Raw genomic sequence first — 16,402 nt, forward strand, 5'->3', positions numbered from 1 at the left:
CTTATGGCCACTGGCACTCCTATACTTGAAGCTGTGGGTAGGAGCTCTGTAACCCACCTGAAACTTTACAACCTTTATTTCAGTATGGTGAGCACCATTTGCCATATGTTTCTATTGTCCTTGTGGAATCCCGAAGGAGCCTGGTGATGGCCAATGTCACAGCTCTAAATTCTGCTGGCTGACCAATGACCCAGGGATAAAGTGCCTGCCTTGACAGGAGTTCAAATCCTGTTCAAGTGTTTAATAATGGAGGTTGGACTGAAACATCACATTGCTTCGCTCAGCCAGATCTTGCTTTTGCTCAGTGACCTAAAACAGAGTACATTAGTTCTGTGCTAATGGCCTCACCATACATTTCACAAAGATGCATGTGGAGGTTTGTTGCTAATCCGGAGGAGTCTGGTCACTGCAAACTGAAAGCCAGGGGAGAAACAGAGATTTTCTCTCTCACTTAATAAAAGAGAGAGAAAATTATATGTCCCCAAGGAATCCAGTGGCAGAGGCTTCCCAATGGGGGGTAATGTGAGGGCAACAACATTCTGAGGAAGTGTCAGAAGCAGCCTAAAAGTGGGACATTCAGGTACCAGACTAGAAATGCCAACTTCACCAAGCAACCACGTGAAACAAAGTACTCTGCCTGTTCACACCTGTTCTAAACATGTATCTGATGTGCCAGACTCAGCAATACTCATCTGAAACTTGTCTCTTTTAGAAGAAGGGGACATGGGAGGGACACCCCAAAGCTGACAGGATATTTAGATAGTAAAGAGGACAGCGCTGAAGTTGAGCTATCACAATAGGGGACTGAACGATAAACAGTCAGTTACCAGGACCCAGGAACAGACCCTCTACGCATTCCCATCTCCAGCTCAGATCAGAAATGGGCAAAGATGGCAAATCCAGTGGCTAAAAGTACAAACCACACTAAGGAAGCTGCAGTAGGAGACAGTTTAAAGGACCACATCTGTTAGGTCACTGCCACCCGCTCCCTGGTATGGAGCGGCAGGCAGAGCAACAATGGAACCCATCTTTAGGCTGGTGGATCTGATAAAGCCAAAGTTCGGGTTGCAACCCAGTAATGGGTAGCAGCATGTCATGCTGGATCGCTCTGGTCAGCACTGCTGACCAGGATGTTAAAAGTCCCATCAGCGATGCTGCCCAGCTAAGGGACGCTAGTGGCTACCTTCTCCAACACCGCGCTACGCCCCGGAAGCGGCCAGAAGCAGGTCCGGCTTCTAGGCGGGGGGCCACAGGGCTCCGCATGCTGCCCCCCCCCCCCGGGGTGTGTGTGTGTGTGTGTGCCTCCGCCTAGGAGCTGGACCTGGTGCTGGACCGCTTCCGGGGCGCAGCGCAGTCAACAGTGCCAGGACAGGTGGGAAGCCTGTCTCTGCACTCCAGCTGTGCTGCTGACTGGGAGCCGCTGGAGGCAAGTCTGCACCCCAATGCCATGCCCCAATCCCCTGCCCCAGCCCTGAGCTCCCCCAAACCTGGAACCCCTTCCTGCAGCCCAAACCCCTCATCCCCGGCCCCACCCCAGAGCCTGCACCCCCAGCCTAGACCCCTGACCCTCTCCCACATCCCAACCCCCTGCCCCAGCCCAGAGCCTCCTCCCATACCCTGAACCACTCATTCCCCACCCCACCCCGCAGCCCTCACCCCTGCACCTCAACCCTCTGCCCCAGACCTGAGCCCCTCCAACACTCCAAACCCCTCATCCCCAGCTCCACTGGGTCACGGGCATCAACAATTTTCTTCAACTGGGTCCCCAGAAAAAAAGTTTGAAAACCACTGATCTAGGAGACAGAGGAGTATGGGACGAGAACGCACCAGCTGCTGGTCAATCAATATAGCAGCACTGAGGTGATCCAATACAAAGCCTCCACTAAGACCAAGATGAGGATGGTATGCGAAGGGAAGATAGGTTAAATCTTTCACGTCAGAAGCCTCTGAAATGGTGCAACTGCGTGGCAATCAGATGTGCCAACCCAGCTCTGAGGGCAGGACACGGATGGCAATGTAGCCTCACTCAGCCAGCCTGTTAGCCGAAGAGAAGAACCACTGCAGTAATGGACACCGCTGGAAGACAGAGAGAGAAGCCACAAAACCCCTAGTATGGAGAAGATAACGTGGGAGAGGAAGAGGTCTGCCCCTAGCCAGAGTGCCTCCAACCACAGCATCAAGGAAGAAGTGATCTGGGTTGGTCAATGGAAAGGCTTCCATGATATTTAGCATTAGACCCACACAAGTAAAATACATTACCAAGCAAAAATATTTGTTTCTCTCTCTCTTTAGCAAGTTTTAGAACTCATGGAAGTAAGGAACAAAGCACCAGCTAGAGCCAGACAACCTTTGGGAAAGGGCTGTGAAGGCTCCAACAGCTCTCTGAATGCCCCTCAATCTTGCTTTAGAGCACCCACTGTCATCTCAGTCCTGCCCCTCCTGTGCACTGCTCTGCTGTTCCCCTCAGTTCTGACCCTTCCCCTCTACTGGACTGCTAAGCTTCCTTCACAGCTAGGAGAATGCACCTTAGGCTTTGTTTCTGTTGCAGAGAAAGGAGGTGTTTGGGAGGAGGGAGTTCACATGTGGCCATTTGATTACAGTCCCCAGATATGACACAGTGGCAGAAAGGCGGCTCCCCGTTTTCTGTGCATACAGAGCAGTCTGTTTAAGAGAACAGAAATGCCCCTCCTGCACATTCCAGGAGCTTCATTCTCTGCCTTCCCAACAAGCTCATTTGAACTTTAGGGGTTATAATTATTCTGTAGGGCTGATGAACCCTCCATAGTTCTCAAAGGTGAATCCAGTTTTATTCTTTTCAGGGTGAAAGGTACCCAACACCTCAGGGGAACTGCTCAGCATGTACACTCCATGAAAGAGTAAAATCTCTTCCAAATATATGTCTCCTCCCTACCACAATGCTTCCAAGTAAAAGGCTGCATGTCAAAGACTACACAGGTCCCACTTCTGCAAGGGTTTGCCCTAGAGTAATAATATTCACCCACCCTCCCCCAGGGAGCCAGGGTGATAGTAAAAGGTCTCTGAGGACAGCATGATTTCACGAGCCTGAAAGATTCCAATAAGACACGCAGTTGCGTGATCTGCTTCTTTTTCAGCTTTTCCTTTGAGCTGCTGGGAGACGCTGAAGCAGAGCCTGCTGTTCCTAAGTCCACAGCTTTACAGGACCAGCCCTGCCTCCTTCCTGTTTTGCCATGATGTTTTACACAGCAACCAGTGAGAGACTCCTCAGGCTAGTAACCAGCCTCCTTGCATCACTGAACAAGAAGAGCTGGTGCAGAGACATGTGTCTAGTAACAGAAGCAAGAGCATGTGTTCAGACAGGGAGATTCCCCCGTGGAGATGTTTCATCAGCATGCGCTCTAGAGCAGTGGTCTCCAAACTTTTTTGATCGCGCACTCCTATCAGTAAAAAATTTTACCGCAGGGCCGGCTTTACTATTTTTGCCACCCGAAGCAAAAAAAAAAAAAAAAACCACCTGAACTGCCGAAGTGGTGCTGCTCCGGCGGTGCTCCTCCTGCCATGCACCCTGAAGGATCCTCTTGTGCACCCCACTTTGGAGATCACTGCTCTAGAGAAAAGACTTACTCATTTCATGGTCTTTTTGGCTGGGGGGGAAAGAAGCCTAGTCTTTCACTCAAATCTCATCAGGGAGGACACCCCCAGCCACAGCAATGTTGCATTACACCAGAGCACCTACTACAGCAACACCAAAAATAAACATATCTCCACTCCTCACCAGCCTGCTCTGGGTAATTGCGCCTTGGCTGTGGAGCCTTCCAGAGGCCAAGCCTCACCACTACCTCAGTAAGGCTCAGTCAGTAGACAAGAACAGGATAATTATTGCCTTAGCATGCATGGCATAAAACCCCCAGCAGGAGGAGAATAAAAAACAGTCACAGGGTAAAACAAGGAGAGAAACTGTTCCAGTTACAGAGCAGCATCAGAACATAACAGCAGCCATACTGGATCAGACCAATGGTCCATCTAGCCCAGTGTCCTGTCTGCTGACAGCAGCTGATGCCTGGTGCCCCAGAGGGAATGAAAAGAACAGGCAATTATTTAGTGATCCATCCTGTCATCCAAATCCCAGTTTCTGGTAATCAGAGGCTGAGGACACCCAGAGTATGGGGTTTTATCCCTGCCCATCCTGGCTAGCAGCCATTGATGGGTCTTTCCTCCAGGAACTTTATCTAGTTTTTTTTTTGAACCGCATTTTAGTTTTGGCCTTCACAACATCCCCTGACAATGAGTTCCACAAGTTGTTTGTGCGTTGTGTGAAGTAGTACTTCCTTTTGTTTGTTTTAAACCTGCTATTTATTTCATTAGGTAGGTTCTTGTGTTATGTGAAGGAGTAAATAACACTTCCTTATTTATGCTCTCCAGATCAGTCAAGATTTTATAGACCTTTGTCATACCCCCCCTTAGTCGTCTCTTCTCCAAGCTGAAAAGTTCCAGTCTTATTAATCTCACCTCATTTGGAAGCTGTTCCATATCCTTAATAATTTTTGATGCCCTTCTCTGCACCTTTTCCAATTCTAAGGTATCTTTTTTGAGATGGGGTGACCAGAACTGCATGCAGTATTCAAGGTGTGGGTGTACCATGGATTTATATAAAACTGTTACCTACCTTCCATAACTGTTGTTCTTCGAAATGTGTTACTTGTGTCGATTCCATTCTAGGTGTGCGCGTGCCCACACACGTGCGGCTCGAGATTTTTGCCTTAGCAGTATCCATAGGGTCGGCAATGGCACCCTTTTGAGTGCTGCGCTCATGCATTGGTGTATCAGGCACCGCCGGCCCTATGCCGCCCCAGTTCCTTCTTGCCAGCAACTCCGACAGAGGGGCAGGAGGATGGGTAATGGAATGGACATGAGCAACACATCTCGAAGAATGACAGTTACACAAGGTAGGTAACCATTTTTCCTTATTCAAGTACTTGCTCATGTCGATTCCATTCTAGGTGACTCACAAGCAGTATCCCTGTGGCAGGCTCAGAGTTCACGGTCATGCAGCTTGCAACACTGCTCCGCCAAAGCCAGCATCGTCTTGGGCTTGCTGGGTGAGTGCACAATGAAACGTAAACATGTGGATAGACAACCAGGTAGCAGTCCTGCAGATATCCTGAATTGGCACCTGGGCCAGGAAGGCTGCCGACGAAGCCTGAGCCCTAGTCGAGTGGGCAGTCATGGTCGCCGGTGGAGGTACCTTTGCCAGGTCATAGCAGTAACAGATGTAAGCCATGATCCAGGACAATTGTGTTGACTTACGAAATGGCTTGGCGCTGTCTATGTAGAAGGCAAGCGCCCTCCGGATGTACAGGGCATGCAATTTGCACTCCTCTTCTGTTTTATGAGGCTTCAGAAGACAGGTAAATAATATGTCTTCGCCGGTATGAAACTGTGAAACCAGCTTGGGCAGGAACACTGGATGCAGCTACAGCTGGACCTTGTCCTTGTAGAACACTGTATAGGGTGGCTTTGAAGTAAGTGTCCTGATCTCAGAGACCCTACGGGCAGACATTATTGCGACCAGGAAAGAAACTTTCTGGGAGAGGAGGAGAAGGGAGCAGGAAGCTAGAGGCTCGAAGGGAGGCTCAATGAACCACGACAGCACGAGATTCAGGTCCCAGGGAGGGACGGGATCCCTGACATGTAGGTAGAGATGCTCCAGACCTTTCAAAAACAGGACCGTCATGTCGTGAGCGAAGACCGACCTGCCCTGGAGCAGAGAGTGGAAGGCCAAAATAGCGGCCAAGTGGACTTTGATTGAAGACCGGGACAACCCTTGGAGCTTGAGGTGCAGAAGATAGTCCAGGGTCACCTGCAGTGAGGCCAACTCAGCCCAGATACCCCGGTCCGAGGCCCAGCATGTGAACCTCTTCCACTTGGCCAAGTAGGTTGCTCTAGTGAAAAGCTTTCTGCTACCCAATAAGACCTGCTGGACCCGGGCCAAGCATTCCGTTCTTCTGCATTTAGCCATGCAGTCAAGTGCAGCGCTGCCCGGTTCAGATGCAGAAGACTGCTATGGTTCTGGGACAGCAGGTTCGGCCAGAGAGGCAGCTGCAGCGGGGCGAGCACTGAAGGTCCATCAGCGTGCTGAACCAGTGCTGCAAAGGCTACACAGGAGCTATCAGGATAATCTTTGCCCTGTCCTGTTTATTCTTCATGAGGACTCTGTGGATAAGCGGCACTGGCGGGAAGGCGGACATTAGAATCCCCAACCACGGGAGCAGAAAGGCATTTGACAGGGAGTCCCTGTGCAATCCCCAGAATGAGCAGAACATGTGGCATTTCCTGTTCTGATGGGATGCGAACAGGTCCACCTGAGGAGTCCCCCACCTCTGGAAGATAATACCGACCGCCTCTGGGTGGAGCAAGTAATTGTGATGAGACGAGAAGGTCCTGCTGAGGCGATCTGCTACCACATTCTTGGCCCTAGGCAGATGCGTGGCCTCCAGATGGATGGCATGCTGCACACAGAAGCCCCAAAGGTGGAGAGCTTCTTGGTAAAGGGTCGACAACCTGGCTCCACCCTGCCTGTTGATGTAATACATCACTGCAGCATTGTCTGTCAGAACCTGCACTACCTTGCCTTTCACGTAGGGCAGGAAAGCCTGGCAGGCCAGGCGAACCGCTTTGAGCTCCCCAATTATCCCGCGACCAGTGGCCTTGCATGCTGAACTCCCAGTGGGCTCCCCAGCCCAGGTCCAAGGCATTGGAAACCAGGGTCAGCAATGGGGATGGGGCTGTGAAGGGAACTCCCTCCAAAACCGATTCGGGGCTCAACCACCAATCCGGGGACTATTGGATGTGAACTGGTACCCTGATCACCTGATTTAGATTGTATCTGTTGGGGATGTAGACTGATGCCAACCATGCTTGCAGTGGCCTGAGATGGAGCTGGGAATGCTGGACTACGTATGTACATGCAGCCTAACAACTGCAGGCAGGTGTAAGCAGTGGTGAGTGGGTAGTTTTTCCACATGGGATATCAGGTCCGACATGGCCTGGAAACTTGCCTCTGGAAGGAAGGCTCTGGCTCACGTGGAGTCGAGAACCGCTCCAATGAACTCTATTCATTGCTCCGGCCTTAAGGTCGATTTCTTTTAGTTTATCGTCAACAGGCCCAGATCGCGGCAGGTGGAACGAACCAGTTCAAGGCTCCTTTGCACCTGTCTCTGAGATCTGCCTTTGATGAGCCAATCGTCGAGATATGGATAGACCTGAACCCCTCGACGCCTGAGGTAAGCGGCCACTGGTGCCAAACCTTTTGTAAACATCCTCGGGGCAGACAAGAGACCAAAGGGCAGCACTGGGAACTGGAAATGGCGCCCACCCACCACAAAACGGAGGAATCATCTGCAACCTTGGAAGATGGATATATGGAAATAAAGTGTCCTTCAGACTGAGGGCGGCGTACCAGTCTCCCAGATCCAGAGAGGGGATGATGGAGACCAGGGAGATCATGCGGAACTTCAACTTTTTGAGAGACTTGCTGAGGCGCTGCAGGTCCAGAATGGGTCTTAGACCCCTTTTCACTTTCAGGATTAGGAAATAATGGGAGTAGAACCCTTTTCCCCTCCTGTCTCAGGGGACCTCCTCCACTGCCCCCAGCTGCATGAGTTTCTCGACCTCTTGAACGAGGAGTTGCTCGTGAGAAGGGTCCGAGCAGAGGGACAGGGAAGGGGGGTAGGGGAGCAGCTGAGAATTACAGGGTGTAGCCCTGAGATACAATCTCTAGCACACAACAGTCCAAGGTGACCCACAACCAGGCCGAACGGTAGGGATGAAGACTGGGGCGTCACCTTTGAGTGCACCCTCAAAACAAACGCTTCTGGCTCTCGTGAAGCTTCGACAAGCCGGGTTGTGCACGTGAGTGGGAGGAAAGAGGACGGCGATGACTAAAACTCGTGTCTCTATTCCTTCTCCTTGCAGGCCCCTGTCAAGGCTGCCAAGGCCTTGGTGGCAGAGGTGCCTGGAACTGTTTCCTCGCCGACTGCAGCGTATGCAGACCCAGAGAGTGAAGGGTGGCCTGAGTGTCCTTCAGTCCATGTAGCCTCATGTCAGTCTGCTCTGCAAAGAGTCCAGTCCCATCAAAGGGAAGTTCCTGCATCGAGGTCTGCATTTCCCGGGACAGGCCAGTGGTCTGAAGCCAGGAGCTGTGCAGCATGACCACAGCCAATATGACCACCTAGCTGTCGAATCGGCCGTATCCCACGTCATCTGGAGGGAGCACCTTGCAGTGTCGTACCCTCCTCCACCAGGGCCCCGAATTTCTGGGCCGAGTCCTGGGGCAGCGAGTCCTTAAACTTACAGAGGAGTCCCATAAGTTGAACTGGTACCTCCCTAAGAGAGCCTGGTGGTTAGCCACCCAGAACTGAAGGCTGGCCGTTGAATAAATCCTTCTCCCAAAAAGGTCCAGCCTCTTGGCCTCTTTATTCTTGGGGGATGAACTGGTTTGCCCTCATCTGTCCTTCTCATTGGCTGCCAAGATGACCAGCAAGGTCCAGAGGAGGATGGGTATACAAATATTAGAATCCCTTGGCCGGGACAAAATACTTTTTTTCCTGCCCTCTTGGAAGTAGGAGGGATGGAAGGAGGAGTTTGCTAAAGGGCTTTTGCTATTTTTAGGACCCCATCCTGTACTGGTAACACAACATGGGTGGGAGTAGAGGTCAAGAGCACATTGAACAGGGTGTTCGCCTTTTCGGCCATCTCCTCCACTTCCAAGCCCAAGTTCATAGCCACCCTACGAAACAGGGCCTGATGTTCTTTAAAATCGTCCGACGGGCTGGCACGGGAGGGGCCCGCCACAGCCTCATCTGGGGACAACGATGACAACTGGGTCACTGGGGGACGGGAAGAGGGTTTTGGGGTGGGTGCTTGCTCCTCTCCCCCAGCCTCCAAGTGCATCTTGAGCACCGAGCTCAGTGCCGCTGGTTGCTGCTCTGAGGCAGTGGCCAAGGAATGGACTGACTGAGGCATCAGCATCACAGGCATACCCCACATGCCCCAGTAGGGCCATTGCATCAGCCACTGGACTCGCTGCCCTGACAGCATCATGGAGGTTGACGCAGCCTCAGGTACCCAATCACGCCGATGCTGTCGTGGTGAAGGGTTGAATTCCCTTTCTGAACCAGAGGAATCAGATTCCAGTGACCACGGAGGGGACATCGAAGCTTGTCTCTCACGGCTAACCGTGGCCGCAGAAGACCGATGCCTCGAGTAGGTGGATCGGGGACAGGGGGATTGTTACTGCAACGCAGACTGCTCCCATGGTCTAGGAGACTGGGATCTGCGCCGAGGAGACAGCCAGCGGGAGGATGATTGGTGCCCACAATACTGTGACCGTGCCTTCCTCTAGATGACCTGCATTAAGAAGTTGGAGATGGTGAGTGCGGTGTCTGTGATCTAGGACATCCTGCAGAAGACAGAGACTTTGAGCATGCAGACGGAGAGCGCTGTCTCGTCTCTGGAAACCGGCGTCATTCGCCTGTACTCTGGGTGGTCTTTACGGCTGGCTTGCCCTCATCAGAAGCCTTTGCTTGTGACCTGCGACACATGCGGTGCTGGTAGAGGCCCCTGCTCTTTGGGCACTGGGAGAGCCTGGCATGGGCCGTCCCCATGTGGCTCCGTTGTGGGCTGCTGGCCCAAACTGGGTCCTTTGCCATTCTTGCTCAGTGCTGGTCTGTCGCCCTTCTTTGACCTCCTCTTAGGCATTGGGGCCGCGGGTGTGCTGTGTACCGAGGTGCTCAGGGCAGCGTCTAGCCAGGAAGGCTCAGACGCCGGACAGACAGCAGCCTCCATGAGAAAGACGTCTCACTCTTTCTGAATTCTGGGACGAAAGTTCTTACAGATGCGACACTTCTTCACGTGCGATTCCTCCAAGCATTTGAGGCAGCTGCTATGGGGGTCACTAATAGGCATAGGCCTGTTGCAGTCAGAGCAGGGCTTAAAACCGGGAGACCGGAGCATGCCTACTTAACAGCTACTTACTAACTACCTACTGTAAACAAACTATTTACAAGGCCAAAGGCTCAAGCACTTGTGAGGCAAGGGAGAGGTGCTCCAACTAACCACCAGGGGTGGTAAGAAGAAACTGGGAGGGCGTAGGGCCAGCGGCGCCTAATATACCAACGTATGAGCACAGCACTCAAGAGGGCTGCACAAGTGGCCGCACACACACCTAGAATGGAATTGACATGAGCAACACATCTTGAAGAAGGTGATTATTTTCTATGTTATTATCTATCCTTTTTCTAATGATTCCCAACATTCTGTTCCCCTTTTTGACAACCACTGCACATTGAGTGGATGTTTTCAGAGAACTTATCCACAACTATCTTTGAGTGGCAACAGCTAATTTAGACCCCATCATTTTATATGTACGGTTTTCCAATGTGCATTACTTTGCATTTATCAACACTGAATTTCATCTGCCATTTTGTTGCCCGGTCACCGAGTTTTGTGAGATCCCTTTGTAACTCTTCGCAGTCTGCTTTGCACTTAACTATTTTCAGTAGTTTTGTATGGTCTGCAAACTTTGTCACCACAATGTTTACCCCTTTTTCCAGATCATTTATGAATATGTTGAATAGGACTAGTCCCAATACAGATCCCTGGGGGACACTGCTATTTACCTCTCTCCATTCTGAAAACTGACCATTTATTCCTACCCTTTGTTTCCTGTCATTTAACCAGCAGGGAAAGTCTGGGGCTTCAACTGAAAGCACAAGCCTGGATGAATAAAGTGCTCCCTTCCTGGGAGAGGAGAAGAGTTGCACTTAGTGACAGGTATGGAAGTCCTCATTCCCTGGACTTTTCTACTCATCCTTGCTCTAAACAGCTGGTTACCAGGTATAAGTCGCCATCTGGAGTCATGGCCTATGTCCTGGGGAATGGACCCTTTCTGAACTCCAGAACCAGAGGCTGCACACTATAGCCCATAGAGCTAACATTTATTTTATTCAGCAGTAATGCAAGGAACTTACAGGCCTGTCTCTTGTGTGCCAAAACAGACACACATGAATATAGGCTTGAGGCCTATACACTTTGGCACACATGAATGGCCTGAGTTTGGGGGAACTGGGAACAGAGTGTATAAGGGGGGGGGGGATTGTCCATAACACCACCAGCCAGCCACAGGAACATGAGCTAACACTGGCTTTTGGATCTGTTAGGTCGGGAACATCTGCAGATGTGTGACCACAAGAGTGCCATGGCAACAAACTGACATATATGATAACAAGTTGAGATCATTAACATCCTAACCTATAGGAGAAGGGCCCCCCAACATGAGTAATATGAGGAATACAAATAAGGAAGAGGGGAGAAACCCTGACTGAATATGCATTAGACAAAGTGGTGTCAGTGTAACATGTTATACAAATTGTATCCCAGCCTGGGGGCAGGAGGAGAGCAAGATGTAGCCCTTGGGAGGTGCCAGGATGATGGCCACTGGTGATGATGATGAGGAAGATGATGGATAACATTTCAGGTTGTTCTACAAGGGATGGTGTGAGTAAATGGATGTTCTGATGCACGTTCTGTATTATCTCTAGCTACCTTGCTGAGTTAAAGTGTTTGTGACTTTGCTAAATGTATTAATAAACTATTTCAAATACAGACAGGTTCCTAAAGTGGGAATGTTGCAGCTGTGCACTTCGGGGTTCCCAACTGACCAGTAATTCTAACAATACTGGGCCTGATCTCGGGACAAGAACCCGTCAAACCTCAGAGCGATCACTGGAAATTCTTAAGTAACCAACATAATGAATATCCGATTCATAGATCAGGCTACAAGACACATAAGGAGAGTGAACTAAGGAAACAGTGATTTCCTTCAACAGGGAGCACAGAGTCCCTGGCCTGTGAGGGTGGAGAAAGCAGAACTGCTTTGCCTTTTCGCCACTCAGATGTAACCGACACAGTGAAATGGTTACATTCTGACCCAACAGATCCCTGATGGGTGGAACTCCCCCTCCCCACAACCACTAGCCCTGTCAATGGAACGAAGGGGTGAGATGGGGAGATTTCCATGGGTGCTGCTGGCCTTCGTCATCCTCTGACAATAGCTCTGCAAAAAAGCAAAATCTTTCCACGCTCAGGAGCTGTACCGCACAGGCCAGGGCTTGGGTCAGGTGGGATCAGATCTTTGGTCCCTCCAGCCCGGTGTCCTGCCTCAGGCAACAGCTATTACCCAAAGCTTCGGGGGAAGGAAATCCTATAACACACCTTGCTAGTTGTATGTTGTGCAGGTAAGAGGTGTAGGGAGCTGCTGGGTCAGATCCCCAACAACCCATTCTTCAGAGAACAGCTCCAGTCCTGGGGCAGCCCCAGGGAGACAGCTGCCTGCTAGTAAATGGACTGAAAAAGGAGCGGGGAGGTAGAAAAGCTTGGACCTACCTTCACTCCATCCGACTTCTTGTTCAATAGGCTTTTGGTAGCTGCAGAGAAAAACATGACAAGCTGGTGAGGGTTTGGTTTTAAATCTCTCTTCCCTTCCCAATTGCAGGAGAATTAAGGGGACACCCCCTGCTAATTTCTCTTGGTAATGATGAAAGCAGCAGAGGTCAAACTGTTGTGTCGCTACCCATCACAATTACATTGAGAGAGGGGAAGGTAGCCTGCCCTTTTTATTCACCAGTCAGTGTTAAGCCAGCAACGCTCCCACCCTCCATCACCTTACTGAGATCCAGTGTCTAACAACAGTGCAGAGCTCCCGAGGTGATTTTACTTCAAGTCCTCTACTCTCTCACAGCCTCCCCTTCCTCCAAAAATGACAGCCATTACAGAGAAAAAGCTGAAGACATCTGCCAGATTCGAATATCCTGACAGAGATTTGCCCTCAAGAACAGCCATTTACATAAGGGAGACTTTATGAAGGTGGGGGAGGTGTTGATAATGCAGAGAAATCCTAATCACTACCAAGATGCAAAATTAGCCAGAGAACGTCTGGGATAACAGCAAGGAATAAAACAGGAGCGAGGACTTTGGTGGGGGAGGAGAGAAGGCAGTGATGCCAGCGGGTAAAGAGAGAGTGTGAAAAAAGAAGAGAAGGGAAGGCTGAATTTCTTCATTGACTGTGATGGAAGCTCTGCCATGCTTGATCTGAACAACTAGAGCTAGAACTGAGAAACCAACACAGACAGACAGACACACATATACAGGGAGGAGTGTTTGGCAGTGCACAAGAGACAGTGTCACCCCCCCCCACACACACACACACAGTGTGCGCATCTGGCCCCGTGCACATATGCGTGATCAGGGTAGGCGGGGCTTACATATGCAACAGGAAAGTGACACATTAACAATGGTTGTCAGCAATGGGCCTCCCTGCCTCCAGTCTCAGTGGATACAGAACAGTTTGGTTAACTCATGTGGACGATGCCCAGCTGTTTCCGCTCCCTTGGCAAGAAGCACATGAGGCACCTGCTGTGACAAGGAGTTGACATGCCTTTCCTAAGCAGATATTTTAAAATGTCTGGCCTCATCAGCACAAACAGGCACCAGATTGGGATGCCAACCCCAGTGAGAACATGGACAAAGAGAGAGAAAGATAGAGGAAGAGTAAGTGACAGAATGTGCAACACCAAACCTGCCTTGCTTAGAACCTCTGATGAAACACTCCATTGTCCTACCATTCCCAGAAGACATGCTGGTAAACCGGCACTCAGAGTGTTGTGCTTTTCTCAGGATTTGTCTACAATTAGACAAAAAGGCATTGCAACAAACCAGCAGCTGCAAGGCCTTGAGACTGAAATACTTGTGTAACTCCTCAACTCCACACCCATACACCTCAGCTATCCCACATGGCCGACAGACATCAGTTATACTGTTTAGACAACACTTGGGACAAAACTTTTAGCTCAGCTCAGGCTGAAATGGTATTGGAGAGAAGCAGCTGTTGTCTGCACCAAGAAAAAAACACCATAAATTTGGCAGCTGCCATGGCTGAGCTGGTCCTAACTGTACTCCATAATGCAAGCATCTCATGTCTGGAATTTGCCTTAAAGCTCCAGCTCCCAAAGACAGCACAGAGCAGGCCTGCACTACTGCTCCATTTCCTGGGGGCCCAGGAACAAGCTGCGAGTCTGCTGATTCTTCACTCTCCCCCCTTCCAGACACTCCCATTTACCTCTGCAGACAGGTAAAACTTTATGAAGTTACCCAAGGGACCATGGCTTCCGCAGACAGCTTCCCCACCTGCCTACACTAGCTGGGCCTCTAGCGGAGACAGTCTTCCCACCTGCCCCAGGCATTGTGGATGCCAGCCTAGCCTCTAGCAGAGAACACCTCGCACCCAGCCCAGCACCCTGCAATACCAGCCATGGCCCTGGCAGATACAGCTTCCCCTCCCACCCCTCTGCTGGTACCCACTGTGATCTCAGCATTTCAGTTACATACAATTCTCTCACAATCCAGTTACTGGTCCAGCAGTGCAGAAAGAAATTCAGTTGGTTGCTCATTTAGCTCATGCATCATCATGCTTTTGCGACCAGGGGCTGCTAACAGGGAGTTTCGCAAGGGAGTTCTCCAGGTGAAGGAGGAGCAAATACAGGACCCTTGGGGTAAGTGACTGTCTGTAGTGTGTGTTTGTTTGTGTTTGGGGGTTACTTGCTGTGTGCTGAGCTTGTGTTTGTCAGTCTGTTTGTTTGGTTGGTTGTTTGAAGGACCGTGTGCTGTGGACTGGCAGTTGGAAGCTGTGAGCTTCAAAGGAAGGTCTGAAGGCTAGAAGCCTCTGGTAATTGGCTGAGCCTTAATCAGTGGGCGGGGCATTCATACAGGCCAGGGCTTTATAAAGCAGTGCACAAGCGACCAGGGAGCTTTTGCGACCAGGGGCTGCTAACAGGGAGTTTCGCAAGGGAGTTTGGAAGGGGAGCAGGAAGGGAGCGCGGGTCTCTTGCCGGTTCTATCTTATATCCTTTATTCCCCTTAAAACCTATAGCCCAAACTACATTCAAAACTTCTTGCTTTAAACAACCCCTTCATTAACTAGGAGACAATGCAGGCAGAAGCCCAGCTGCAGAGTGGGGGCTATCCAGTTTATTGCACTGAGTGTAGCATGTATGATTACCTGCCCCCTGGGCGGGTGGCGTATGTGTGCATTCGGTGCAAGGAGCTCCTGGCCCTCAGAGACCACGTACGGACTCTGGAGGCAAGGGTGGCGGAACTGGAGGAGCTAAGGGAGGCAGAGAGGTATGTTGATGAGGCTTTCCGGGACACTGTAGAATTGTCCCACCTCCGGTCAGACAGCCCCTGCGCTGTTGAGGAGGATGAAAGGCCCAGGGAAGCGGAGCAGTCAACGGGAGCAGAGGGAAACCTTCCCACAGTTGGGCCCCTCCTTCCAGACGGTTCTGGGGTTGCCTCTCGCACTGAGGTTACCTCTCCAGGGGAGGGAACTCCAGTTGCTATGAAAAAGCAGGTATTAGTATTGGGAGATTTGATCATTAGAAACGTAGATAGCTGGGTTTGTGATGACCGGGAGAACCGTATGGTGACTTGCCTGCCTGGTGCGAAGGTTGCGTATCTCTTGAGGCATCTAGACAGACTTATGTGTAGTGCTGGGGAGGAGCCAGTGGTCGTGGTACAGGTAGGTACCAATGACATAGGGAAGGGTAGGAGAGATGTCCTGGAGGCCAAATTTAGGCTGCTAGGGAAGAGACTGAAATACAGGACCTCTATGGTGGCATTCTCAGAAATGCTCCTAGTTCCACGCGCAGGGCCAGGTAGGCAGGCAGAGCTTCAGAGTCTCAATGCGTGGATGAGATGTAGAGAGGAGGGGTTTACATTCATTAGGAACTGGGGAAACTTCTGGAATGGGGGGAGCCTATACAAGAAGGATGGGCTCCACCTAAACCAAAGTGGAACCAGACTGCTGGCACTAAACATTAAAAAGGTTGTAGAGCAGTTTTTAAACTAGGAGATGGGGGAAAGCCGACTGCTGCAGAGGAGCATGTGGATCGGACAGAGACTTCTCTTAGGGGAGAGTCTAATGATAGAGAATCTCCAGGTTATAGTCAGGAGCAGAGGATGGAAGAGGATAAAGTAGGGGCCAGATCAGATGATAAACATTCATATAAAAAAGAATCTGATACATCAGAAAAGGGCAGACAAATAAACAGTGACAAGTTTTTAAAGTGCTTGTACACAAATGCTAGAAGTCTAAATAATAAGATGAGTGAACTAGAGTGCCTTGTGATAAAGGAGGATATTGATATAATAGGCATCACAGAAACCTAGTGGACTGAGAGCAATCAATGGGACACAATCATTCCGGGGTACAAAATATATCGGAAGGACAGAACAGGTCATGCGGGGGGGGGGGGGGGGGGGGGGGGGGAGTGGCCATATATAAAAAAAAAAAAGAAAAAAAAAAAAAAAA

General features: G+C 50.5%; 1 protein-coding gene across 26 annotated transcripts in view; it reads right to left on the minus strand.

Moving 5' to 3' along the window:
* Nucleotides 1–16,402, minus strand: part of CAMK2G (calcium/calmodulin dependent protein kinase II gamma) — a 164,138-nt gene that overhangs the window by 29,061 nt on the left and 118,675 nt on the right. For all 26 annotated transcript variants that reach the window (XM_034775778.1, XM_034775772.1, XM_034775764.1 and 23 more), the window contains one exon: nt 12,424–12,464. In XM_034775778.1, the coding sequence (XP_034631669.1) occupies nt 12,424–12,464 (41 nt within the window). The remainder of the gene's footprint in view (nt 1–12,423; nt 12,465–16,402) is intronic.

The sequence above is a fragment of the Trachemys scripta genome, chromosome 7, assembly GCF_013100865.1.
Source record: "Trachemys scripta elegans isolate TJP31775 chromosome 7, CAS_Tse_1.0, whole genome shotgun sequence".
Taxonomy (NCBI): domain Eukaryota; kingdom Metazoa; phylum Chordata; order Testudines; family Emydidae; genus Trachemys; species Trachemys scripta.